The 25,000-nt window shown below is 49.6% G+C and overlaps 1 protein-coding gene across 2 annotated transcripts in view; it reads right to left on the bottom strand.

Annotated features, from left to right (window-relative positions):
• Positions 1-369: 369 nt before the first annotated feature.
• Anxa6 (annexin A6) overlaps positions 370-25,000 on the bottom strand; it is a 53,231-nt gene continuing 28,600 nt past the window's right edge. Inside the window, exons 9-26 of one of the 2 annotated variants that reach the window (XM_048437727.3) lie at positions 24,756-24,849; positions 24,282-24,377; positions 22,694-22,752; positions 20,931-21,053; positions 19,734-19,792; positions 18,198-18,276; positions 16,190-16,271; positions 14,861-14,955; positions 14,462-14,575; positions 14,279-14,369; positions 12,791-12,870; positions 11,783-11,836; positions 7,523-7,540; positions 6,588-6,681; positions 5,542-5,637; positions 3,630-3,688; positions 1,989-2,111; positions 370-780 (exon numbers count right to left, since the gene is read on the bottom strand). In XM_048437727.3, coding sequence (XP_048293684.1) covers positions 721-780; positions 1,989-2,111; positions 3,630-3,688; positions 5,542-5,637; positions 6,588-6,681; positions 7,523-7,540; positions 11,783-11,836; positions 12,791-12,870; positions 14,279-14,369; positions 14,462-14,575; positions 14,861-14,955; positions 16,190-16,271; positions 18,198-18,276; positions 19,734-19,792; positions 20,931-21,053; positions 22,694-22,752; positions 24,282-24,377; positions 24,756-24,849 — 1,476 coding nt within the window. In that variant the 3' untranslated portion in view covers positions 370-720. The remainder of the gene's footprint in view (positions 781-1,988; positions 2,112-3,629; positions 3,689-5,541; positions 5,638-6,587; positions 6,682-7,522; positions 7,541-11,782; positions 11,837-12,790; positions 12,871-14,278; positions 14,370-14,461; positions 14,576-14,860; positions 14,956-16,189; positions 16,272-18,197; positions 18,277-19,733; positions 19,793-20,930; positions 21,054-22,693; positions 22,753-24,281; positions 24,378-24,755; positions 24,850-25,000) is intronic. The other variant, XM_085694959.2, reaches the window with a different exon arrangement.

The raw sequence follows: 25,000 nt of genomic DNA, 5'->3' as shown, positions 1-25,000 counted from the left end.
TGAACGATCTCCTTAGCCCTGTTTCTTCCCTTTATAAAACAAAGAATAAGATTCAAGCTGCAGGCTCAGCCCAGAAGGTCAGGGTTAGAAGGGAAGCCAAGATATTTTGGTCTCTCATTTTGTAGATAACAAAACTGAGGCCAGAGAGGGGAAGGGATGGGCCCAGGGTCTGAAGCCCAGGGTGTCGTAGATACAAAGTGAAACCTGGGCATGGATGTTCCTACCTCAGTACTTTAGCAGATTGGATGGTGACGATGGGGGACAGACCACTGCTCTTTCAGACTAATCTATCTCCTTTATCCCAGAATGCTCGCCCGGCACCAGCCACCACAGCCCCCCACCCCCACTTCAAAGCATACACATCACTCATTTTATAGATAGAGGCTTGGTATGTTTTGAGATGTGACAAAGCTTGAATCAGGGCAGGGATTATGTCAAGGGACGGAAGCTAGGGAGGGCTGAGGAGGAGGTAGAAGGGGAACAGGGGTGAGCGTGATATAGGGCTGTGGTTCTCCAGCCACTCAGCCACGAGCAGGAGGGATAACAGAAGGGACCGCCAGGGACCCTCGATGGCTAGAGAGAGCCCCAGCTGAATGGTAGTCCAGCTCCACCCCTCACCCCTCCTTCCTTAGTCTCTGCAGCTGGAACGATGGCTTGGTCAGGTCGGGTCACGGTGGCTGGTGCTGCTACTTGGCAGAGGGACCGCTAAGACCGGCAGCTCTAGTCCTCCCCACCACAGAGAGCAAGTAAAGCCTTCAGGAAGTCTCCAGAGGTGTCACCCTGGCAGGGCAGAGAAAGCAGATTTGTAAGAAAAGAATAATTCTGGTCTAAATGCCAAAGACTCCTAGTGGCCATCAGCCTAGAATCTGTCAGCGACAGAGTTGCTGTACCAAGGCCAGAAAGACCTCTCCAGACACAGGCCAGGTACCCCTAGGAATTGGCTCTTTAGAATCTGACCCTGAAGAGCTACAAAGCATTGGTGCGTCCTCTCCTTTGGGGATCCCATCTGCTACCCCAGGTCTCCTGTCCATTCAGCCCTGCAGCTTCCCACTGACGAGCCCGAGGCCTCCATCTTGTCTCTCAGGAAGTCAGGCAAATTCCTCAGCCCTTGGTGCCAACTGTTACAGGACCAATATCTGAGAGAGAGCCACACTGCACCAAGGCTCAGCCAGCAGCCAAGCTGGTAAGCACCACTTACTCTGAGACACCACAAGGGTCTGTCTGTAGTTAGGAAGCCAGTCGCTCCCCACTGGCACCGATCCTCATTGAGAAGGGGCTTCTCTTACTTATAATGTTTTTGGTTTTGGAGGCAAGGTCTCACGTAGCACAGGTTGGCCTCAAAATCACTACATAATCAAGAATGATCTTGATCTATCACTACTTTCAGAGTATAGGATACTTGACTATATTCTGAGTTGGGAATACAGCTCATTGGCAGTATGAGCACTTAGGATGCATGCAGCCCTAGCCTCAATTCAGAGCACTACATCAAACAAACAAATAGAAGCCTTCAAAGAGGGCCTAGGGTTGTGGCTCAGTTAGACTTCCTGGGTTTGATTCCTAGTCCCATAGGAACCAGGTATGGTAGCCCACCCCTGTAATCCCAGCCAATAGGGGGTGGAGGCAAGAGGACGGCAACATCAACTTGGGCTATAGGGTGACCTTAAGGCCTGCCTGGGCAACACAGTGTCCCTGTCTCAAAATAAGAAATTTCTCCCCCCCCCCTTTTCTTGTTTTTGGTTTTCTGAGACAGGGTTTCTCTATGTTGCCCTGGCTATCCTAGAAGTCCTCTTGTAGACCAGAGTGAGTTGAGGCTAGCCTCAGACTCAGGGATCTGCCTTCCTCTGTCTCCTGAGTGTTGGGATTAAGGCATGTGCCACCACGCCTGGCTTATTAAGAGATTTCTTAAGAAGGGTTGGGCAGGTCTTCATTTAGCAGTTCCCCGGTTCACACGGTAATCCAAGAGCCCACTGAGCCCCTTCTCTTACCTCAATGACCTGGTGTAGAGACTTGTCATATTTCTCAATGAATTCCCTCCGAATGTTTAACAGATCTATCTCACTCCGGGAGACCATCACCCTGGTAAGGGTCTTCTCATCCGTGCCAGCACCCTGGGAGAGTCAAGAAGGAGAGATTCATGGGGCATGAGGGAGAGGTAGAGCTAGGTCAGCAGGTGTCTGCCTGCCTGTCACTCCTGCCCTCCCAAACCAGGGGGGTTATTCCATCGCTATCTTCCAGAGACAACTCAAACTCCCTTGGTCAGACAAGGAGGGTCTGTGTGGGTTGAGCGTGCCCTGCTAAAGCTAACATCCTGATGGAGCCTCAGGATGTAACCTTGGGAACAGAGTCTTTGCGTTGTTGTGGTTCAGAGGCTGTATCCTTCCCCAAATTCATGCACTGCAGGCCTGGCTGCCAGTGCAATGTTCAGAGCTGGAGATTTGGGGAAGTGGGTCTTAAGGTTTCCGACTTCCTCGACAGGTCAGTGCATTGATGCACATACAATCTGATGGTATTGCTGGGAAGTGGCAAGGGTGAAGTAAGTCCTGGGGGTGTTAGAGGATATCCTTTGTCCCTAGTCCCCTCCTCTCTCTCTGCTCCAGGCTACCAGGAAGTGAGAAGCTCTGCTCCGCCATGTCCTCCCTGCCACCACATTCTACATTATCATAGGCTCAAAAGCAATGGACCAGAAGACGAAGTCTCGGAAACTGTGAGCCCAAATCCTTTTTTTCCATCCTTTCATTTGATTTTCCTCCCAAATATTGTAGCATGGAAATGGAAAATTAATTACCTTACTATTGTAATGGGTTAAAATGATGTCATGTCGGATTAGGGCCCTAAACCCACTGGGTGCCATCTCAGGGATGCAGGCACACGCATGAAGATGAAGGCAGGGGCTGGAGAGATGCAGTCAAACCCAACACACACAAGGGGTTCCTGGCAGCCCCCAGGAGGCAGGGGAAGGATGGGAAGGACAGGACAGGAAAGAACCAACTTTGCCTTTGCCTTGATTTTAGAGCCATCAGAGATTGTGTTCATTTGATTTGTGAAAATTTGTTACAGAAGTCTTAGAAACTAGCACAGGACCTGGAATATGTGAGTACCGGGACTCCCTCTCTCCAGCTCCGTCATACATCAGGTATACAGACATGGGGCCGACTTTAACTGCCCTGTACTGCTCTTTGTTCTTCTAGGAAATAAGGGAGTTACCATGGGCCCATAGAACTGCCATGGGGGGTCAACTGTGGTTAGAGGTGGACACAAGGCTCAGGCCTTGGCATGTAGTGAGTTCTCAAGCATTTGGGTTGAATCATTCTTTGATATAGGGGTCTATTTTGTGTCCAACAGGGTGTATTAACATCCCTGGTCACTCCCACCAGATGCCAACAGCAAAACCCTTTTAAGATGTGGCAACCAGAAATTTGTCTGGATATCACAAATATCCCTGGGTGGGGGAGGGGCACAAAAATCACCCTTGACTGAGAAAGGCTATCTTTGGGCCGAAGGTAGATAGATGTTGATAAACAGCAAAGCGGAGAAACAGCAGCCTAAGTCCTCATCTGGGGGATGACGCACATCTGTGCCTGAAGGTTTGGGAAAGACAGTGCTCATAAACAGGTCAGATGTCATACCTTCATGGACTTGTACAGTTTGTCAGCAAAGAAGAGAGGCTTGTTCTTGACACTCTGAACTGCAGGGGAAGAGAAGAGAGAAGCAGGGAATCTGGTCAGAGGCTGTGTGTTGCTCAGACCCTGGGCAGGGCTTGCCTCTGTCTACTGCAACCAGCCTTCTGGGTCAGAAGATCATTGCTAACCTTCCACGCTCGAAGGTGTTGTTTTACATCCCCTCCACAATGCTCTCCCTTTTCTTGTCCCTGTGTTCATCTCTCACTCTGTCATGTGTCACATTTTTCCTACAGTAAAGATGCTTGAAGCTGACTGAGGTCAGCAGAATATGTAAATGGGGTTTAAGCTCTCAAGGATGCTGGATGCAGGGCCACCAATTTTAAGTACATTAAAAGCATGGGAAAAGATGGTTAAAAACTGAATTTCCGGGTCTGGAGAGAGAGCTTAGTGGATAAGGGCCCTTATTACTCTTCCAAAAGACTCAAGTTTTGTTCCCGTTATGTCCTTTGGGTCACTTACAACTGCCTATTAACTTCAGTCCCAGGTGATATGACACCTTATTCCGGATTTCACAAGTTACCACACATATGTGGTACACACACACATGCACACACACACACACACACACACACACACACACACACACACACGTCACAAAAAATTAGCTAAAACAAAACCAAAACCAAAACCCCCAAACACCTGAGTTTTAGACTCCACTCTAGATCCTAGAGACATTCTGAGCGGGGGTGGGGTGTGTGTGCGGGGTTAACAACTTCCGTGCCACTGGAGAACTGGGTAGAAAGACCAGTTTTCATATCCTGTCACAGAGTGCAGAAACTGAGGCAGGCAGGTCCTGTGTTCTGCCCAGGGACACACAACAATCAAGAGGCAGTTCCTACTTAGCTCCCCAGCTTCCAATCACTATGCCGTCCTGCCCCTCTGGTGTCACTCTTGGCCATAAAAAGCCATTGTAAGCAACACCTCCATTTATCTAATCTAGAATACTTCTCCTCCACATTTTAGAATTCCTGAAATTCAAGATGCATTTTGTAGTTGATAGAATCTGAAAGCCTTCTGTCTCCACCTGCTGGTACAATAAGGTATACACGGGATGCAATATCATGCTTAGCTTTGTATGCACACATATTTACACAGCAAGAAATGAGATCCAAAAGGGAAAGAGAAAGATCTTTGGACTGTGAGCTGGCTCAACAGGCGAATGCACTTGAAACCAAGCCAAGGACCTGGGTTCAATCCCTAGAACCCACATAGTAAAGAGAACCAAATCCCTAAAGTTTTCCTCTGACTTCCACATACATGCTATGGTACGCACATACCTGTATTTATGTGCACACACACACAAAATAAATAATAAAATGTAACAAAAAACTAAAAATCCCAGAGAAAGGAGGTAGCTCAGTGGCAAAATGTGGTAGGAGAGAACATGCATAACGTGTGTCTAGTGCATGCATGCACTGTGGACCCTGTGAATGAATGCATTTTGCATGCTATGTATACATATCCTGTGAATCTCATGGACATATATATGGTGTGTCTCGTGAATGGTATTTATATAAACATATACATATATAAATATATACAACACACACACACACACACACACACACACACACACACACACACACATATACACTTCAATCCTGCAGAGCACTGCCCTTCTCTGCTGTGCTCTCCTGGTCCTTTTCCTGGAATTCCCTTTTCTCACCCTATCCCCAAAGCCTTGAAGATGTCCTCAGGCTGCCCCCTACTATCATACCTTGGCAGGGGACGTGATCTGAGACAGTGTTGAGTCGCTGGTAACAGCAGCACAGGATGATGTTAAAGCTACATTTCTCTAGGTAACCTCCCTACATTCCCAGAAATGCTCCAGCCCCTTCCCCTGGTGCCTGTCAATTACCGATGGCCACAAATGCGTCCTTGACGTCCCCAGACATCTCCTTCTTGATGACGTGCTCTATGTCATAGTTGGTCATCTTGATGAACTCCTGGAAGACTGGCCAAGAAGAAAGAAGGGGAGGTGAACACCAGCTGGGGGAGTCACCTGACCTATCCCATGCATTGCTCACTGGGTAGGGCTGGGGTGACAGGTAGGTTCTGGCCTCAGGGCTGTCCTAAAGCTTGCAGCCAACTAGGCTATATCAGCGACTCCAGGTCTGGCCAACAGTCCCAGGTCTTGGGAGTTCTGTTATCCCAGCCTGATGTGTAAAAGGAACTATGCCCGGACCACCCAAGGTGGCCTTCCTCTCTGGGTTCCCTCTTATTCCCTGACAGACTGGGCTGGCACTTCCTATATAATAATCAAAATGACACCCAGGAGGCTCTGTGTGCCCTGCACAGGCTGACTACTTTATGTTTATTGTAGGTTTGGTATCCTAGCAACCGTGGGAGGTACAACTAAAACCCCAATTCTTAGATAAGGGGATTAAGGCGCAGAGACACAGTCAAGTGCTCAGCCACACAGCTAGTAAGTGGGGGACTGGAGTCAAGGCAACCGAACATCAAGCAGCAAGTATCTGAGTACTGAAAGATATTGAGCCGATACATGCAAGGCAGCAAAAATCTCAGTGACAGGGGACTTCGGGATTGCCACCGCACACAGCCGTGGTTCTGTTCTGTGCCATCCTCACCCCTCTCTGCTTTGTTCCTGGCATCACCGAGAGACCACGGCAGCACACCTCAGCATCCTTGATACTGCATGTTTCTGAGGTGAAATTGGCTGGTCTTTCCTTATCCTAGGTATTCTACCTGCTTTGACTTTAAGGCAGGGAAGGGAGTTGGCTAAGGACAGGCTAGGGCTCTGGAGTCCCCTATATTCTACCACTGAAGTGAGAAGTAAGAATTAGGCACTTAGATGCTCTGCTCTTCACAGAGGGCTGGGAGGTTCAGGACAGATTTGGGGCTCCCACTACCACACTGGAAGGGGTGGGGCTCCTGCAGGCTCACCTCTGCGGAGGTGGGGATAGCTCCGGGTGCACAGGACCGTCATGAAGCGAGTCTCCAAGGAAGTTTTGTCTCCGCTGGGAGTGTCTGCTATTTCCTGCAGAGTTCAGTTAGGGCAAGGATTAGGCGGGGAACATGAGAAGCCATGGTTAGTACTGACTGTCTCTGCTGAGGCTCAGGGCAGGAGGGGGTGGGGGCTAACTATCCAAGGAGATTGAGGTTGGTCCCCTCTCCTCAACTCAAGCATAATGGTCATTCCATCTCTCTTTGAAGTCCTCAGGACCCAGAAATGGGGCTGGAGGTGGGTACTGGGACTTGGTCCTCCTACCCAGTCACCAGACAATCCCTTGGAGCAGCATGGACATGTATGTGAGCAAGCAAAAATGTCCTAGTCAGTTTCCCCCAGTTGGGGTGGTCAAGGGCAAACACATTTGTATTCTACCACATAAGTTTCCACAAAGATGCCCTTGCCAGCTATGATCTTATTTACATTTTCTTTTAAAAACTCACTTTGAGTTTAAAAAAAAATTAAAACGAGCCAGTTTAAAGGCAACAATCATCGCTGGTGATTATACAGCACAGAGCAGGCCCGAGAGGAATGGATGAATGGCTTGGGAAACACTAGCTTTGCTCCCAACTCCCATTTTTGAGACAGGGTCTCGTGTAGCCCATGCTGGCCTCAAACTCTCTAGGAAGAGGATGACCTTGAACTCCTGATCCTCCTACCTCCACTTGCCAAGTGCTGGGAATATAATCATGCACCATCACACCTAGCCCTTTTTAAACCAACAGGGTCCTTAAAAGGCCCGGAAGGGGAGAGAGAGAAGCCGTGAGGGAGGGTCCCAGACACTGCCCAGTCCTGCCCCACTCAGCCCAGCACCAGCACAGCAGGGCTGACTCAGAAGCTGGCACATCCCCGTGAAGAAAAGAACACTCACCAAGATCTCAGCAGCAACCTGAGAGTGGGGAGGAGAGAGAGGAGGGAGAGAGGGGAGGCAAGAGTCAGAGGCCGGAGTGACTGGCCAGAGGACCCTGGAGCCCCAAGGCCTAGCTCAGAGGGGCAGAGGTCCCGAGAGACCCCAGGGTCACAGCAAAGGACTGGGAGGGATATCTCCTTTCTCTAACCTCTGGGCTAGAACTCAGAGCAGAAGACAGGCCTGGAAATTTGTTTGTTTGGTTTTGGCTTTTGTGTGTCTTGTGTTTGGTTTTTCTGAGACAGGGTTTTTCTGTGTAACTCTGGCCTGGCTGTCCTGGAACCCACTCGGTAGACCAGGCTGCGCTCAAACTCACAGATCTGCCTGCCCCTGTCTCCCAGGTGCTGGGATTAAAGGTGTGCGCCGCCATCTCCCCCTCCCCCTCAACTGAGAATAGTTAAAGTGTAGCTCCCCAGAAGGGGAATGACACCCTTTATACTCAGGACCCGAGGATAGCCTGCAGACCCAGCTTGTCTGACATCTGGAAGAAGGAAAGCCCCCTTCACTAGCTTACACGAGCGCCACTGGGAAGGGGACGGGGCAGGCACAGATTCTCTGGAGTGAATCAGTATCAGGCTCTGTCACCTTAGCACCCCAGGTCACAGACAGAGAGGCAGGACCGCTGAGGTCTGGGAGTCACGGGCATGCAGCATCAGTGGGCACTCCAAGCATTCTCCTTAAGAACAGCTTGTGGAGCCAGACACTGTGGCCAGGACTTTTGTAAGCCAAGATGCTCTAACCCAGAATGTCTGGGGATAAATCCTGCTAGTCTCCACGTACCTGAATCCTTTCCCAGCATCCTGCCAACCATTGTATTCTCCTGCACAGACACCAAGATTCTAGTCTTTATTTATTTAGTTTTGAGACAAGGTTTCACTATGTAGCCCTGGCTGGCCAGGAACCCACTACGTAGACCAGGCTGGGCCGGAACTCACAGAGATCCGCCTGCCTCTGCTTCTCGAGTGCTGGGATTGCAGGTGTGCACCACTACACCTGGTTTCTTTTCTTCTTTTCTTTGAAAACAAGGTCTCACTCTATAGCAGCCAAGGTAAGCCTTAAATGCACAGCAATCCTGCCTCTGCCTTCTGATTACAGAAGATGCCACCATGTTCAAGGTCCCACGGAGCTTTTAAATAGACTAAGGGGGTTGGAAAGAAGGTTCGGTGGCTAAGAGCAGGCACTGCTCTACCAGAGGACTTGAGTTTGGTGCTCAGCACCCATGCCAGGTGGCTTACAATTGACCATAACTTACTTCTCCAGGGGAGAAGCTGCCCTCTTCTGGCCTCTGTAGGCACTGCACTTATGTACAACATAGAAACACATACCCACATTTTAAAAAAAGTTAAGACTGAGATAGTGGAGAAGCTCAGACACAGTAAGGCCCTGGGTTTAAACCACAGCACCATAAAAACAAGACTTTTCTATATGATTTACATAAATCCATATATACATATGATACATATGTATTGTATATACTGGTGCATCTTTTATCTAGATGAAAATGATACTCATAGCCACCAGGAGGTACATACCCGGACGATGTGGCTCTCAAGTGTCTACCTCATGAGGCCAGAGTTAGGCAGCTCCTTTACCCACCCTGGAATTTTACGATCATATTCCCCATTGCAGAAATACTTAATTTCATTTTGGTTTAAATGTCAAGCAATGGTTTAAGGCCAATGGGCTACTCGGGGCTTTCAGTACTTTCAGTCACCTCATTGAGTCATGGGGGGCATTGTGCGGAGTGAAGTAAGCCAGCTACAAGCACACAAATCCCTAAGGTGATGTTTGCAGAGGGGTCAAATCCAGAGACAGACGGCAGGCCGCTCTGGGTTAGAGGGAGAGGAAACGAGGAACCACTAGCTCATGGGCTCAGAGTTTCAGTTTTGTTAAAAGAAGAGCGGTTGGGGGCGGGGTAGCAGCGATGGCTGTGCAGTGTGAATGCATTGGAAGCCACGAAGAGTGATTAACTGACCCAAGGAGAGGGCTCAGCCAAAGCACTTGCCAGGAGCACCTGCTGAGTTTGATTCCCGGAGCTCAAGCCGGGGGTGCACATCTGTAGTCCCAACACTCCAGTGAGAGCTGGAGAAAGCGTGCAAGGCCAGAAGCAGTGGAGCAGGAGAGACCCTGCCTTGGTAGAGTGGGAGGACAGAACTGGCTTTGAAAGCCGCTATAGGTCACTTCCCTCCCCCTTCTTTCTTTCAATAGTGCTTTTGATATAGAGTCCTGAAACTCACTGTGCAAAACAGGTTGGGCCTGAACTTTGCAGGGAGCCTCTGCTGGACTTACAGGTGAGGTTTATTCTGTCCATCTTATTTTAACTGCTATAAACAGGAAACTATATCTATATCTATATCTATATCTATATCTACATATACACACACACACAAAGAAAGCCCGATTTGAATAACTATATTAAGTGATGACTATGGGGGGTAGGTTTTTTCCTTTAGTTCTATTTTCTAAAGTTTTATGAAAGAGAGAAAACCTTGTTAGCTGTCCTATCAGAAAATGAGCTGACGCTGTACCAGGATCTGCTCCTTATTCACGAAGAAGCTGCTGAGCCTCTGTCAATGCAGGACCTCTACCCTGGTTCTCTCTCTCTCCTTCTCTTGCAAAGCAGTTGCTGGGCCAGGACCACTACTGCCCCACTAGGATCCAAGGCAGACCAGGTACCATGCAGCAGCATTCCCTAGAGATGATGTCATTCCCTAGAGAACGGATGCTGGTGAAATCTAAGATCAAAAGCCCTCTGCTACACCATGAGGATGCTCACAAATACTAAATAAATACCTATTGGATCTGTGTGTGTGTGTGTGTGTGTGTGTAAAATGTGGGCTCAGTAAACGATGGTGGGGTTACCCATGGTTAGTGTCTATAAATGTACTTGTATATAATTGAAAACACCCTTTTGACTGGGATCCTGGAGCTTCTGACATTGTAATTCCAGAACAGGATTGGGCAACTGGGCCATGGTTTCTTGTGCAAGGAGCTGTATGGGGGATGATGGTGCTGGGTCCTAGAAGGTATTATATAAGCCAGATTGGAGTCAGGTGGACCTGAGTGCCAATCAAACTGAAGCCACTCAGAAACTGTGGGCCTGTTAAGGCTGCCTTTCTCCACAGGAAAAACAAGATGGTACACAGAGGAGCATTAATGCCTGCTCAACACAGGGCACCCCTTCTAAACTCTGTAACAAGGGCTTGGAGACTGTTGGGTTTTGTGTTGCTCTTTTGGAGACAGGGCCCCTTGGAGCTGAGGCTAGGCTCCTGTTCTTCCGGCCTCAGCACCTCCCACTGCTGGGGTGTGCCTAATTTTGCAATTTCAGTTTTGTCAGGCTACCCTAGGGACTGCTGAGTTGACACTGGCATCTCAGCCCCTGTCTGCTGGTCAAGCTGGGGGCTCAGCTGGGACTCTGGGTTGGTCAATGCTCTTTCTAGTGACCAAGTGTAATCCCTGGATGCTAGCGTTACCATTGGTGGCATCTGTGCCCATCTCCAGCATGGGGCAGCTCTTGCAGCAGGTGGGGATGGGGCAGTCAGAACAGACAGAGACCTGGCTCAGATCCATGGGGACAACAGTGAGGCCACTATAGTGCTTCTCAGGAAAATGACTTGGGGTAGCCCAGCCTCTAAGGGCAGCTTCAGAGAAGCCTGAGAAGCAGAGTGGCCAGTGACCCCTCCCCTGCCACTATTTGGTGGTATCTAGGCATCACTGGACACAGGGTACCTCGGATACATCATCAGTGAGTGACAGCAGCACCAGCCTTTAGGAGCTTGCTAAACTTTGCCAAGTCACCCCTTTGATTTTTGCCTCATTTCTCAGACAGGAAATCCAGACATTTGGTTCTCAGGTCTTTTTCCCAGCAAGATTCCAAACTCACTCTCTCTGGGTCAGTTCTCCTTGTGCCAGATTTGCTGTGTGATTTGAGAAACCAGTCACCCCCTTGGACTTCCATTTCCCACTGCAGGCTTAGAGGTTTGACCTGGGCGATCTATGATTACCTTACAGTGCTGAAGGTCCTACAGTCCACATGGGAAGGGCCAGGGAGGCAAGCTCCACCCTCCCACCCTATGCTATAAACCTTTGAGCATTTGCTTTGTAGAGTAGACCTAAACATGTCAGTCAAACCAGCCATGTCCCAGCCAGGAGCTTGCCCCCACCTGACAGTCATTCCTGGCAGGAACCTGCCAGCTGTCCTGTAGAGATGGGCAGGAATCTCACCTGAGCATCCTCCCGGGCTTGGTCGCGGTTTTCTCCTCCTTCCTCGCGATTTCCCTGTCACAGGACCATCGAGAAGTCAGGCCTAAACATCCCCCGACACGCACCCTACAGTCACCCGTAGGTCTTGCTCAGTCACCTCCCTGCACCCCTTTTCCTTTAACAACATAAAACAGTTCCAGGGTAGGCCACGTGGCCCCAGGGTTACAGGATCACAGGACAGAGCCACCCATGTGGTTTTGGCCTATATGAAAGAGACCAAAAAAGTCACAACACCAGCCATCAAAAATGGATTCTCATAGGGTGGCGGTGGCTCACGGCTTTAATCCCAACATGTGGGAGGCAGAGGCAGGTGCATCTCTGTGAGATTGAGACGGGGCTACACAGAGAAACCCTGTCATAACAAAACAAAACAAAACCAACAACAAAAAGGGGAACAATAGAGATTTTGAGGTGGAACCCCGAGGAGGCAAGGGGGTGGGGGTGGGTGTTATTCTTTTGGCCCTTTAAGGGGCAAGCCACACCCACTCCCGGCGGCCCCTGACCTCTCCCCACCATCGCACATTCTTACTTCTCTCCCAGTTTCCCTCCCTGTCTCTCTCTGTGTGTCTCTGTCTCTCTCTTTTTTCTCTCCCTTTCTCTCTCTGCCTCCTCCCTTTCTCCTCCATAACTCCCTGAATAAATATTTCAATCTCACTCTACATGTGGTGTCTGTCCATGTCTCCTGTCTCCCAGACCCGCTGCGAGCTGTCTCTGCCGGCTCACCGGAGACCTTGGAGTGAGCAGCTAGGGACCCGCTGGGCTTCCGCTGCTCTGTGAGCTTGCACCTGCTCACATGGCCCCTGAGGATCTTGCATGGCTCCCACAGTCGTCTCTGCCTTGGGACTAGAGTCTGCCGCCTTCCTACTGCTGCCTCCTGGGGCACGCCATCATTTTTTAAAGTATAAAAGTGGGGGCATTCTCTCTTATAGTCTGTGAGTGAATGGGCCTCAGAGCCATAACTTCACTCACCGTGGCCAGAGAAATGAGGATCCTCCTGAAGTGGCCAGAGGTGTCTGAGCTCAGGGCATCCTCCAGGGACTTGTGATAATCTGAGATAGGAAGAAAGGTGTGAGCAGCTGCCAACCAGGAGGCCTGGAGAGTCAGAGTCACACCTGAGCCAGGGCTGTGTCAGCAGGAGAGGTGGGGCTGAATGGGTGTGCAGTCAGTCCTTGAGGGCATCCAGTTATCTTCCTGCTGCTGGGGAGGCGGCTGGTACTGATACCTGCCCCTCCACACACCTGCATCAGCTCCAAACGCTCCCATTCATTTTCTTCTCTCCCATTCGCTAGCCATTCATTTGGTTGTATTGTTGGGAAGTGATCCCAGGACCTTATGCATGCCAGGCAGGGATCTAGAGCTATAACCCCCTTCCCCCGCCCTTTCACACCTTCCAGCGGAACCTCCCTGCCTTCCCTCACTCTCTACCATCCCTTGTACACAGCACTCACTGAACCTCGAATTATAGCTGGGACCTTAGTGCCTCTCCTCCCCCACTTAAAACGGCTGTGGTCTCAAAGCTCTGCAAGAGGAAAGCCGTTCCTAGAACAGAGTCATAGTGTTTCAGAATGAAAATATAGGGCCACTTGACTAAAGCTGAACAGTTTCAAGACAATGTAGTGTCGTGGGAACAACTCCTTCTATTGTAACAGTATCACAGTGTAGCGTAGGGTGTAACAGGGCAGGGGAGACAGTTCTGAGGGTGGGTCTCCGTGTAACTATTCAGGTCTCATTCCCACGAAGCTGCCCTCCCTCTCATTAGCAGGCTAAATGCTCTCTCTGCTCCCCAAATTCTATCTAAATTGTCTTCTACGACCAGGACTCTTGAGGTAGCTGGCTTTCCCTAGATGTGGGGTTGGGTACACTAAGAGGCTTGTTGAAGTCCCATAGAAGGGCTGCAGAGACAGCACAGTCAGTAAAGGGCGTGTCACACCAGCACGAGGACCTGAGTTGGAGCCTCAGACCCACATTCCCAAAACCAAACAAAACAGGCTCAGTAGTGCACACTTTTCATCCTACAGCTGGGGATGGGAAGAATGGAAGCTGGGCTTCCTTAGCCATCAGCCTTGCCAAGCAAACCCTAGGCCAGTAAGAGACTCTGTCTCAAAAAACAAGGTCAACAGGAAAAGGTGCTTGCTGCCAAGCCTGATGACCAATCAAGCCTGAGTTCAATTCTTGAAACCCACACAGTAGGAGAGAATGGACTTCACAGTTGTCCTTTGACCTACACACGCATGTGCACACGCATGCGCACGCACACACAATTTATAAAATATAAAATAAGGTGGATGGTATCTGAAGTCACACCTAAGACTGAAACCTGGTCTCCATCAATACACGTATCCCTGCATGCACACACACACAGCTTCACGGAGGTGGTAAGTCAGAGCTGTGGGCTAATATGTCAGTTGGAGACTCCCTGTTTCCCAGCAGCACTGGGCCGGGCCCTCCCACACTTACCCTCCTTGTAGGCCTCGTTGATGGCCCGGATTTCGGCATTGGTCCGAGTAGCCAGGATTTCAATAAGAGTCTTTTCATCTGTGCCAGCTCCCTGGAAAGTCCATGCAAAGGACAAGTCCACTGCGGTGTTGACCCTGAGTACCAGTACCCACCCCATCCCATCCTCTAGTGTGTGCACTGTACCTCCATAGCTTTCTTCAGCTGCTTAGCATCATAATGGGCTGGGGGCATCATGAGACCCAGGATCAGTCTTGCCAGGTCTCCCGAGATCTCAGACTTTAAGTCAGCCATTAAATCCTGCAAGGACAGAGGCAAGGTCACACCAGTCTCCGGTCCACATAGAAATAGCCACCATCTTTGATTGTGCCCCCACTAAGCCATCCCATACACACATCGCTCTCTGATCACAAGGATCATAAGGGGAGTAGAGTGACCTGAGGCTAGAACATTCCAAGACCAGGTGGAGGTCTCATTACCATGAAACCCCTGGTGCCTGATTATACAGAGCTGGCAGTGACAGGCTGAGTTTCACTAGGGAGGTATAATGGTCTGAGACCCAGACTAGGGAGGGAGGACCCTTACCCGGCCAAAGTGAGATTTGAAGGTCTGTCGGATCTGCTGCCGCTGGGCATTGCTACGGTGTGTGATGATGTCGATGATGGTGGCTTCATCAGTTCCTGAGTCACCAAAGCCACATGCCTCAGAGGAGGTTCTGTGGCTCAGCTTTCCCAACACCCCCCCCCCCCGAGAATTCCCACCAGTCTCTGTCAGGGTAAAGGCCTGGGTTGGTGGCCATGTGCTCCTGGCCCTTCTGAGATTCCCTGCCCCAGGTGCCTTGCTTTCTCTTGTCAGGCCACTGATTGAGATAAAACGTCATCCAGGAAGGTGGGAGGCCCTGGGTGATGAGCACCTGGTTGGCAGGTGGGGTGACAATCGATGTATTGGGTGTCAGAGCCTCTGAGTTCTAATCTTGGCTCTGGCAATGGCTGCCGACCTTGGGAAGGTCCCTTTCTCTTTCTGGGACTCAGTTTCCACACCTCTAACATGAATAGGACCAAGTAACCACCAAGAGAGCCTTCTAACCCTGTGATCTCAGCAGTTGGTGACTGTGTTTCCTTTGTCTTCAACTCTCTGACGGTGGCTCCCAGGTCCCTCTATGTACAGCAGGTTGGCTGAAGGCATTGCGGCAAGGCATCACCTCCTGCCTGTCAGGTGAGAGCCACCAACCTCAGACCTGACACAGGGATCTAATTTTCAAAGCGTTTGCTCCCGTAGTCTCATAGCTATAGAGATACTATAAAGGCATTACTCTCTTGAGAAGAATTCACTGAGACCCAGGAGGTGCAGGACCCCTTGGGAATAGCTGCTGGGCATATGGGAGGAGGAAAGACACTAGAAGCTACCCCCCCGCCATTCCCTTTCCCAGCAAGGGCTTTCCAGGCCCAGGCCCAGCTGGGTGCAGGCAGCTGACCATCCACTCATACAGTGGCTTTTTTCCCACTATCAGCAAACGCAGCCTGGAGGAGCCAACAGTTGTGGTGCTCTGAGTTCTTAGGTCAATGGACTTCATTTTACACACTGGGAAAGTGAGACCCAGAGCTGTTTAAGGACTTATCCAGAGTCACACTGAGTCAACACCTACAGTTTCATGACCAGGACTTTCTTCCACGCCAGGCGCCTGCTCAGAAATGGGAGGACAGACGCTTAGGTGTCCATAAAAGACTCCGGTCAGGTTTATTCCAAACCCTCTCCTATCCTTCCCTCCTTCCTGAGGTGGACGAAGCTCCCACACACTCCTCCTCATCCTACAGAGCCTAGCTAGAGAGCTCACCCCTCCCCTTGCCTAGCCCCTTACTGCCAAACCTTCCAGGCTGCTGCCTAGAGGCCTTCTCTGGTCCTCGTCATCCTTACCAATTCCCTTCATGGCTTTCCGCAGGGCCTTGGCATCAGCATCGGGGTTGAAGTCATTGGCTGCATGCACAGTACCCCTCAGCTGTGAGAAGGAAAATGAGGCTCAGCAGGTGTCTGGAGGCCCCTGGGGAGTCAGATCTAGAGAGGGGCATGCAGAGTGGCAGGGGCTTTCCAGGCTGAGTCCCAAGCCAAGCAGCCTGGGGAAGAAGGCACAGCAGACAAAGCCCACTCAGGGCTGAGAGAGCAGAGAGTCTCAGGCCCGGAAAAAGGTGAGTGCTGGACAGGAAAGGGGGTAGCTCCTGCAATCAGACTTGGCTCAGTCAGTCAGGCTGACCATTCCACTGGGGCCCCTCAGCATCCCACCCACCCTGCCCCGGTGCCCTGATGTTGGTGTAGACATGGCTCCTCCGTAAGGAGGCCAAAAGACTCAGAAGGAGAATAGTTTCCAAATTTTAGTCATTACCCAATGACGTTCATGCTGCTTCCTGTATTTGCCTTTTCTTAATTTCTTTTTTTATTTCGCTTCAGTGGTTTTTGGGTTTTACTGTTGTTTTATTTTGTATAGAGACAGGGTTTCACTATGTAGCTCTGCCTGGTCTGGAACTCCCTAAAGAGATCAGCATGGTCTCAAACTCAGAGATCTGCTTTCCTCTGCCTCGCTGGATGTTGGTAATAAAGTGGGCATCATTATACTTAAACAGTTTTATTTAGAATAATTTGAGGAAGGGGTGCTGAACATACTAAGCAACATCTCAGCCCCGACAGATCTATCTTGAAGTACACTTAACTAGACCAGGCTGGTCTTGAATTTATAGAGATCTGTCTCTGCCTTCTGAGCCCCGGGTTTAAAGGCATGCACCACCATGCTTAAACTTTTATATATACTTTTTTATATCCTTTGTGATAACAAGTGCCTGCCACATAAAGAACTTTTAAAAAAATACTTAACATGTTAATAAATAGGTGAAAAAAATATTCTTCCACAATGGCAATTAAACTGAAAGCCTCCTGCTTGCTAGGCAAACACTTTAACTACTGAGCTATATCCCCAGCTTTGAGATAAAAATAACTTTATACTTTATGTACTATTGCAATCTAGAAAGAATGTATCCTATGTCATTAACAGGTGATCACCCACAACAAAAAATGCAGTGCCTGCCCCTACTCAGGTTAAAGGTCACCAAATTTAAGATGGTATTGCTTGCCAAGACCACAGAACTTTAGGCCCGCTCCCTCGGCTCTCTATGCAAAAGGGCAGCAGCTTGTATAACACATTTGTAGCATCGGGTCTTGCCAAAAGCACTGAACTTAAGACCTCTGTGTCAAAGGGCAGCCACCTCGTACAGCACTAAGCTGATTTTACTTATCAGAAAGGCTGGTGGAACTGAAAACGGGCAGGCTCTCTTTGTGAGGTTGGTTGTTAGTGCCGTGGGAGGCATATAACCTGAGGTTTGCTGTAGTGCTAATGTTTGCCTTCAAATTTAGGGAAGAGTAGAGCATCAGACTTCAAGAGCCTTTGGGCCACCAGGACCGCCATGTATAAACCCCTTTCTTGAAAGGTTCAGGCATCGAGGCCACGAGGAGGGTGAGGACCCAACAGTGTCTAGAGTGGTTTGCCAGGAGCCTCTGTGAAACCTTTCATCCTGTCCTTTGTGGCCCCCCAGGTCTGAGGGTGCTCAGGAGTACACCCCTGAATCCTGAAGAGACCCTCTGCTCTACTGAGGGCAGCTCAGTCTGTGAAGCCCAGCCGCCAGGCCCAGAATGCAGAGGCCCCCACAGAACCAGCCCAGTGTCACTGGAGGAAGCCCTGTTAGTAGAGAGCAGGCAGAACACTTCCCAGGACTGTTAGAACCAAGGCAGGAATCTGGAAGCTTCAGGTGTAAGACGTCTCAGCGCGGGTTGGCCACCAGGGGGCAGCTGGGGGTCAACCAGCTCAGCGGGAAAGGCGCAAGCAGAAGTGTGGAAGGCAGTGATCAAGAGGTCAAGCAGGGAATGGGGAGGGTCTGACCTCGACTCGGGACACTGCACTAAGTTCCCACATCTGATAGGCCACCTGTGCTGCCTCCGGGAAGAACTGGCCAGCCGCACTGGAATGGAGGGGTTCGGGGAGAGGATGGGAGGGAATGTCATCACCGGCAACACCCCATTTGTCCAGCACACTCTCATGCCCAATACTCACATACAATCAACACACACACACACACGCACACGCACACGCACACATACAACCAACAACCAACACTGGGTGAGACTCCCACACACATTCTTGTTTTGTTTTGTGAGACAGGGTTTCTATGTAGCTTTGGAGCCTATCCTGGAACTAGCTCTTGTAGACCAGGCTGGCCCCAAACTCACAGAGATCCACTTGTCTCTGCCTCCCAAGTGTTGGGACTAAAGGTGTGCGCCACCACCGCCCGGCTACCCACACACATTCTAACACAAAGACACACAGACCACTTGAGACCCCTTGGTAAGATCACAATGTACACCCTAACACATGTACCCTAACACACACACACACACACACACACACACACCTAACACACACACCCCTAACACCAACACAGACCTATCTGGCTTATTTCTTCTCCAGCCTGAGTTCATCAGAAGACCCTCTAGTTTAGAGATCTTCTGTCCTCCTTGGGCTCCTTGAGCTCCTATGCAGTGGGGCTTTCCCCAGCAGCCTTGTTGGTCCCAGACCCAAGTAGGACAGTCCCTCAATCTCTTCTTTCTTCCTTGTAGCATGGGTGCCTTTTGTCTCAAATCCCCTCTCAAATAAGCCAAGGGCAGGGTATGGTTGAATCACTCCCATACCACTCTTTTCAAGGCACCTGGACATATGAGGGGCCAGTGTGTGTGGCACGGGATTTGTGGCCTCTGTGGCCCGAGCATAGACAATGGGAAGCTCTCACGTCCCTTCTTTAACTAGCCATTGAACCCTGGAGAAGGAAGTCAAAGCACCCACAATTTCCTGTGTATAAATAGGTCATGTCCTGACATAGTCACCTAGTTTAATATTCCAGGAAGGGCCCCTGCAGCCCGCCTGCCGCCTCATCTCTTTCCCCAGCTCTCCACAGAAAGCATTGGTGGTTTGGTGGTCACAGGAAGAAGCCAAGCCAACCCTCATCACCAGGCCTTCTTAGAGGTGACTCCTCAGACCTTCTTCTCCCGGCTCTTTTGAGTCAAGGTCTCACTATGCAGTTCTGGTTGGCCTGGGATTTGCTATGGAGACCAGGCTGGACTCACAGAGATCTGCCTGCCTCTGGTGTGTGCCACCATACCCAGCTTACGTCCTCTGAGTTCTAATTCCTGGTCCAGACAGCAGACTGACTTCTAAGTTCACACAGCAGAGAGTACCACATGTAGTAGACTACACCTGTTCGGACACACACCCCCATGACAGCAGAGACTGGAATGCCATAGGCTACTTTCCCTGGCACTCCAGCCTCAGAAGAGACCCAGCGTCACATAATCTCCCCATCTATTGGGGACGGTCACCAGGAGTCAGGCCACCCTTCCACCCTGAGGCCCTGAACCCACTCACTCATCATCTCCTCCGCACAGCTTCAACAGAGCCTTCTTGTATTCGCCCGAGGTATCATTCTGGGGAGAGAAGAGGAAAGGTGACCTCAGACACAGCCCCGGCTCTTCTGGGACAAATGGGGGTTGGGTAGAGCACTCACTCACACCAGCCCTGCCTCTCCTCCTGCCTGCCGTGGCTGAGGCCACCAAACAGTGCAGTGCGGGTCACCATCCAGCAATCAGCGCTCTGGGAAAGACGGGAAGGAACAAGTCTCTAGAGTAGGTCATCTGTCACATTTCCTGAGGCATAAATAACTTCCACTAATAGCAATCCGCTGCCAGGCTGACGTCATTAAACACGGAATTCCCAGATGCTTGCTATTCTCCGTGACCCTGGCATTCCCCTGTCCCAGGTGCAGTACATCCAGGGGAAACATTCCATGGAAGTGTAGTTCCATGAACAAACCCATGGGAAACCGCTCAAAGTCAAACAATTATTTGATCAAGCCACATGATGATATAGATGTCTTATTCCTTGAGACTTTGGAACGGGCCTCAGAATATTTACGGCTACGAGAAGTTCCAAGGAAAAGACCCTGTGCAACAGCATCATTGCTTAGTCTAGGTTTTTCCAAACTTATTTCCCTATGGAACATCCAGGGCATGATACCCATAAAAATCCTCTCTGGATACCATTTATGAGTACAAATTGGATCATTTCCCCTGTGGGCTTATAAAAACGACTATGTCTGACGATCTCTTGGCAAGGCCTCATGGGACGGCCACCCCTGAGATAACACTAATTACCCAGCAGACTCCAGAGTTTTCTAATTAATGCTCACTTGGATGCTTCAGTGAACTCTGCACAGACTGTGGACACCCACTGCTCTTGGGACAGCACCCTGGCCCTTAAAGACTATTCGCAAGCCTGCAGGATCAGTCATGCCTTACTTTTTAAAGTTTTCTTTACTTTTACTTAAAAGTATGAGTGTTTGCCTGCAAGTATGCATGTGCACCATATGGGTGCAGTGCCTGCGGAAGCCGGAAGTGGGCATTAGATGCCCTAGAACTGGAGTTATAAATAGCTGTGAACCCTCATGCGAGTGCCAGGAACTGAACCTGGCTGCAGGACCAGCCAGTGCTCTCAATAGCTGAGCCACTGCTCCAACCTCCATGCTTTCTCTGCCCCCCTCCCCACCTCGTCCCCAGTCCTGCCCACCTTGATCATGCTGTACAGCGACTTCTCATACTTGGTTCGGAAGATCTCCCGAATGTCAAGCATGTCCAGCTCACTCCTGGAGACCATGATGCGGATCAGGGTGTTGTCTCGAGTCCCCAGGCCCTGGAGGACACGAGGGCATGAGGGACACCACTCATGGCGAATGTCTGACCATCTGCTCTATGCTTTTGGAGTAGCCAAGAAGGGCTGGGACAGCCCACGCTTGGGGATCTCCCATAGTCAACGTTCATTTACTCTAATGCGCCATGAAAATGTCACAGGTGTCTGTGTTATATGAGAGAAAGCTTGGGAAATGCCATCTTTTGGAACGTGCCTAGAGGGAAAGCAGCTGCCTGGTCACAATGATCAGCATTATGAATGTGGAGAGATAACTGACAGACGCCAAAGTGTTTTCTAAAGTGGTCTGATATGCATAGGAATATACATAGGAATATTCTGGCTTGTTACTTATTTTTATGGTTTAAAACTTTTTAAAGATTTATTTTTATTTTTATTTATGTATCTACTTGTATAAATGCCATATGTGTGCAGGTGACTGCAGAGGACAGAAAGGCTATGAGATCCCTTGGGTTGGAGTTACAGGCAGTTGTGAGCTGTTTGATACAGGTTCTAGGAACCTAACTCAGGTCCTCTGGGAAAGCAGTAGGTGCTCCTAACCACTGTGCCATCTCTCCAACTCATAAAATCTTTTTTTTCTAAAAAAAAATATTTATTTATTTATTTATTTATTATGTATACAATATTCTGTCTGTGTGTACGTCTGCAGGTCAGAAGAGGCACAAGACCTCATTACAGATGGTTGTGAGCCACCATGTGGTTGCCGGGAATTGAACTCAGGACCTTTGGAAAAGCAGGCAATGCTCTTAACCACGGAGCCATCTCTCCAGCCCCAGCTCATAAAATCTTTCAAAATTACATTTATTTATTTGTGTGGGTACACACATAGGAAGGAATGTGTATGGAAGTCAGAGGCAAGCTTTGGCAGTCTGTTCTTGCCTTCCACCATGATGGTCCAAGGACTGAACTAAAGTGTTGGGCTTGGCAGCAAGCACCTTTACCTGCCAGCCTGGCTTTGTGCTTTTGTGACAAGGTTCAGGAAGACCTTGAACTACAGATCCTCCTGTCCCACCGCCAAGCTGTGGGAACGCAAGGACGTACCACTTGGCTATACTTTATTTCTTTATTTATCCACTTATTTGTCCACCCATTTATTTACTTATTCACTTATTAATTAATTAATTGGATTTTGGGGCAGGGTTTCTCTGTGTAGCCTTGGCTGTTCTGGAACTCGCTCTGAAGACCAGGCTGACCTTGAACGCATGGTGATCCACCTGCCTCTGCCTCCTGAGTGCTGGGACCACATCCTGTGGTCCTCCTGAAAGCTAGCTGAACATGAACCTGAGCGAGTCAGCAAGCAGATCCTCTATGATTTCTACCTCAGTTCTGTCCTAACTTCCTGACTTTCCTTAGTGATGGACAGTGTCTTAGAAGTATAAGCCAATAAATCCTTTCATCCCCTAAGTTGCTTTTGAACAGAATCTTTTTTTTTTTTTGGTCTTTTTTGTTATTTTGTCCCATATTCCCTACCCCAGTCCTGGTCACAATATTCTATTGCAGCAACAAAAATCAAGGCTCTTTCTGGCCACTGGACACCAAGGATTTGGTAAAAATCCCTGCATTCTTGAGGGTGTGGGCAGAGGCTACCCTCCCCCAATCTCATTCTTACTATCCCGACTACTTACCTTCATGGCCTTGAACAGCCTTTCAGCAAAGTATTCTGGGGTACTGCGGATGCACTTCACTGGAGAAGGAGAGGGAAAAGGGAGAGGAGGAAAAGGTAGTTATCCCCATGCCTCAGAAAAGGGAAGGCACCAATAGGGCTCGCTCAGTAGGTCCCTCCCTTTTCCCTTCCCCTCCATTTCCAGACCTGGGTGCATTGGGAAGTGCTTTACCACTGAGATATATCCTACACCCTTTCATGACTTTTTATTTTGAAAGAGTTATTTGCTAAATTGCCTGGGCAAATTTACTCTTGTAGCCCAGACAGGCCTTAAACTTGCAGTCTTCCCTAGGGATGGGAATTGTACACATGTTACCAGTTGTTCTTAACACTTGGGGGCCACCAAGTTCAAAGGCAGGAAGAATCCTGGCTTCTGATGGCTCTCAGCCCCCAGAGTACCTCTCACTTTAAGCACAAAGGAAGCCTGTGCATGTGTGAGTGCGTACGTGCGTGTGTGGTTGGTTGGTTGGGAGTGATGTACACATAATCCCAGCACTCCAGAGATGGAGGCAAGAGGATCAGTGAGTTGAGGCCAGCATGGGATATAGGAGATTCTGCCTAAAAAATAAAAATAAATAGATAAACAAAAGTAAGTAAGAAAGAAGGGGGCTGGAGACATGGCTCAGCGGTTAAGAGCACTGGCTGCTCTTCTAGAGGACCTGGGGGTTCAATTTCCATCACCCACACGGCAGCTCACAGCTGCCTAACTCCAGTTTCAGTGGACCTGACATCTTCATAAAGACATACATGCAATGTACATAAAACACCAATGTACATAAAGTAATAAAAAAAGGAAACAAGGCTGGGCATGTAGCTCAATGGCAAAGTCCCCAGCACCACCTAAGTCAGGCATGGTGGTGCGTGTGCTCACAAACCAGCAGAGACAGAGATAGGTAGGTGGTCAAGGGCCAACTTCAGCTGACTCATAATTCAAAGTCAACCTGGGCTAAATGAGATCATGTCTCAAAAACAAAACAAAAACTAACCAACTTGTGGCCTGGCTATGCTGACTCTTAAAATATCAGACTGGCAAAGAACTCAGTAAGTCCCATCATCCCTCCACCTTCATTTAACAGATGAGAAAACTAAGGCCCTTCTAGGCAAGGTGACTCGCCTCAGCTGAGCGGGACACTAGGGAGAGATCCTGGGTTTGAATCTGGACTCATCAGCTCCTGGCTTCCCTTACAGTCAAGGTAACCCTGATATATTACAAAGCCATTCAGTTTCTTCATCGGCTAAGTGGCGGTATGGTCGTGGTGGCTCCTGCCTTCTAAAGACTCAATACAGTGTGGTGCCTGGCACGCAGACCCTCCAAGGTCTTTGATGGCTATTACTACAACCTAAAGTGGGTGTTTTCTACCCTCGTCACACAGGACATCACTGTCTATGCCTGAGTTCCTTCCCATCCTCAGCCTTACCCATGCTGCTCAAACAAGCTTCTACCACCTGCTTTTCTCTACTCTAACTCCACCCCATGGGAATCCCTTTCATTCCTATCCCCTTACTTTTGGGATGGCATTCCCGACTCCTTTATGGCCCCCAGTACATACCCACAGCCAACATCAGCTTCTCAAAGTCTCCAGACAGCTCCCCTCGGATACTGGCTTCAATGGGTTTCCCTGTGGTCTTCAGATACTCATCAAACACTGAGGGAGACAGACAGACAGACATGCCACGCCATGCCATCTAACAGTGTTGCCACAGCAATAACAAAAGACCACAGACTTTTGAAGGGGGTGGCGAAATAGCCAAGAATCAAATGCTAGCAGGAGGCTGGGGCTGGCACTTTGATACGGTGGCTGGGAGGTAACAGAGTTGTGTCATGTTTGCTATACAGGGCTCTATCTTGAGACAGGGCTACTACTACTGTCCTGGTAATAACTCAGGAAAGGAACCACACAACCCACAATGAGGCTAGTACTTGGTTTGGAGATGAAGTGGCTCTTGTGTACCATCAGTAGAAAAGGAAGAGAAAGGGGTTCTCAGGGCTACCTGAGGAGGTGCTGCAGTTTTTGGGAACTCACCCAATCGGAGGTGCTGTTTGCTACGGTTTCCCAAGATATAGATGAACTGGGCCTCGTCTGTTCCCCATTTCAGTTCCCCCGCCTCGTACAGGTCCTGAGAAGGAAGAAGATAGAGAGACATAACAGAAAGAACAAACCAAGGGAGACAGGACAAGCGCAGAACAACTGCCTGATCCTGGACAGGGCAGCTACCAGTGACCTCTTGACCTTTCTTCCCATCTTCCCGTCTGTGGAAGCTCCCACTC

The sequence above is a fragment of the Myodes glareolus genome, chromosome 9, assembly GCF_982192425.1.
Source record: "Myodes glareolus chromosome 9, mMyoGla1.1, whole genome shotgun sequence".
Classification (NCBI taxonomy): domain Eukaryota; kingdom Metazoa; phylum Chordata; class Mammalia; order Rodentia; family Cricetidae; genus Myodes; species Myodes glareolus.
This window is presented reverse-complemented; position numbering and strand designations above follow the sequence as displayed.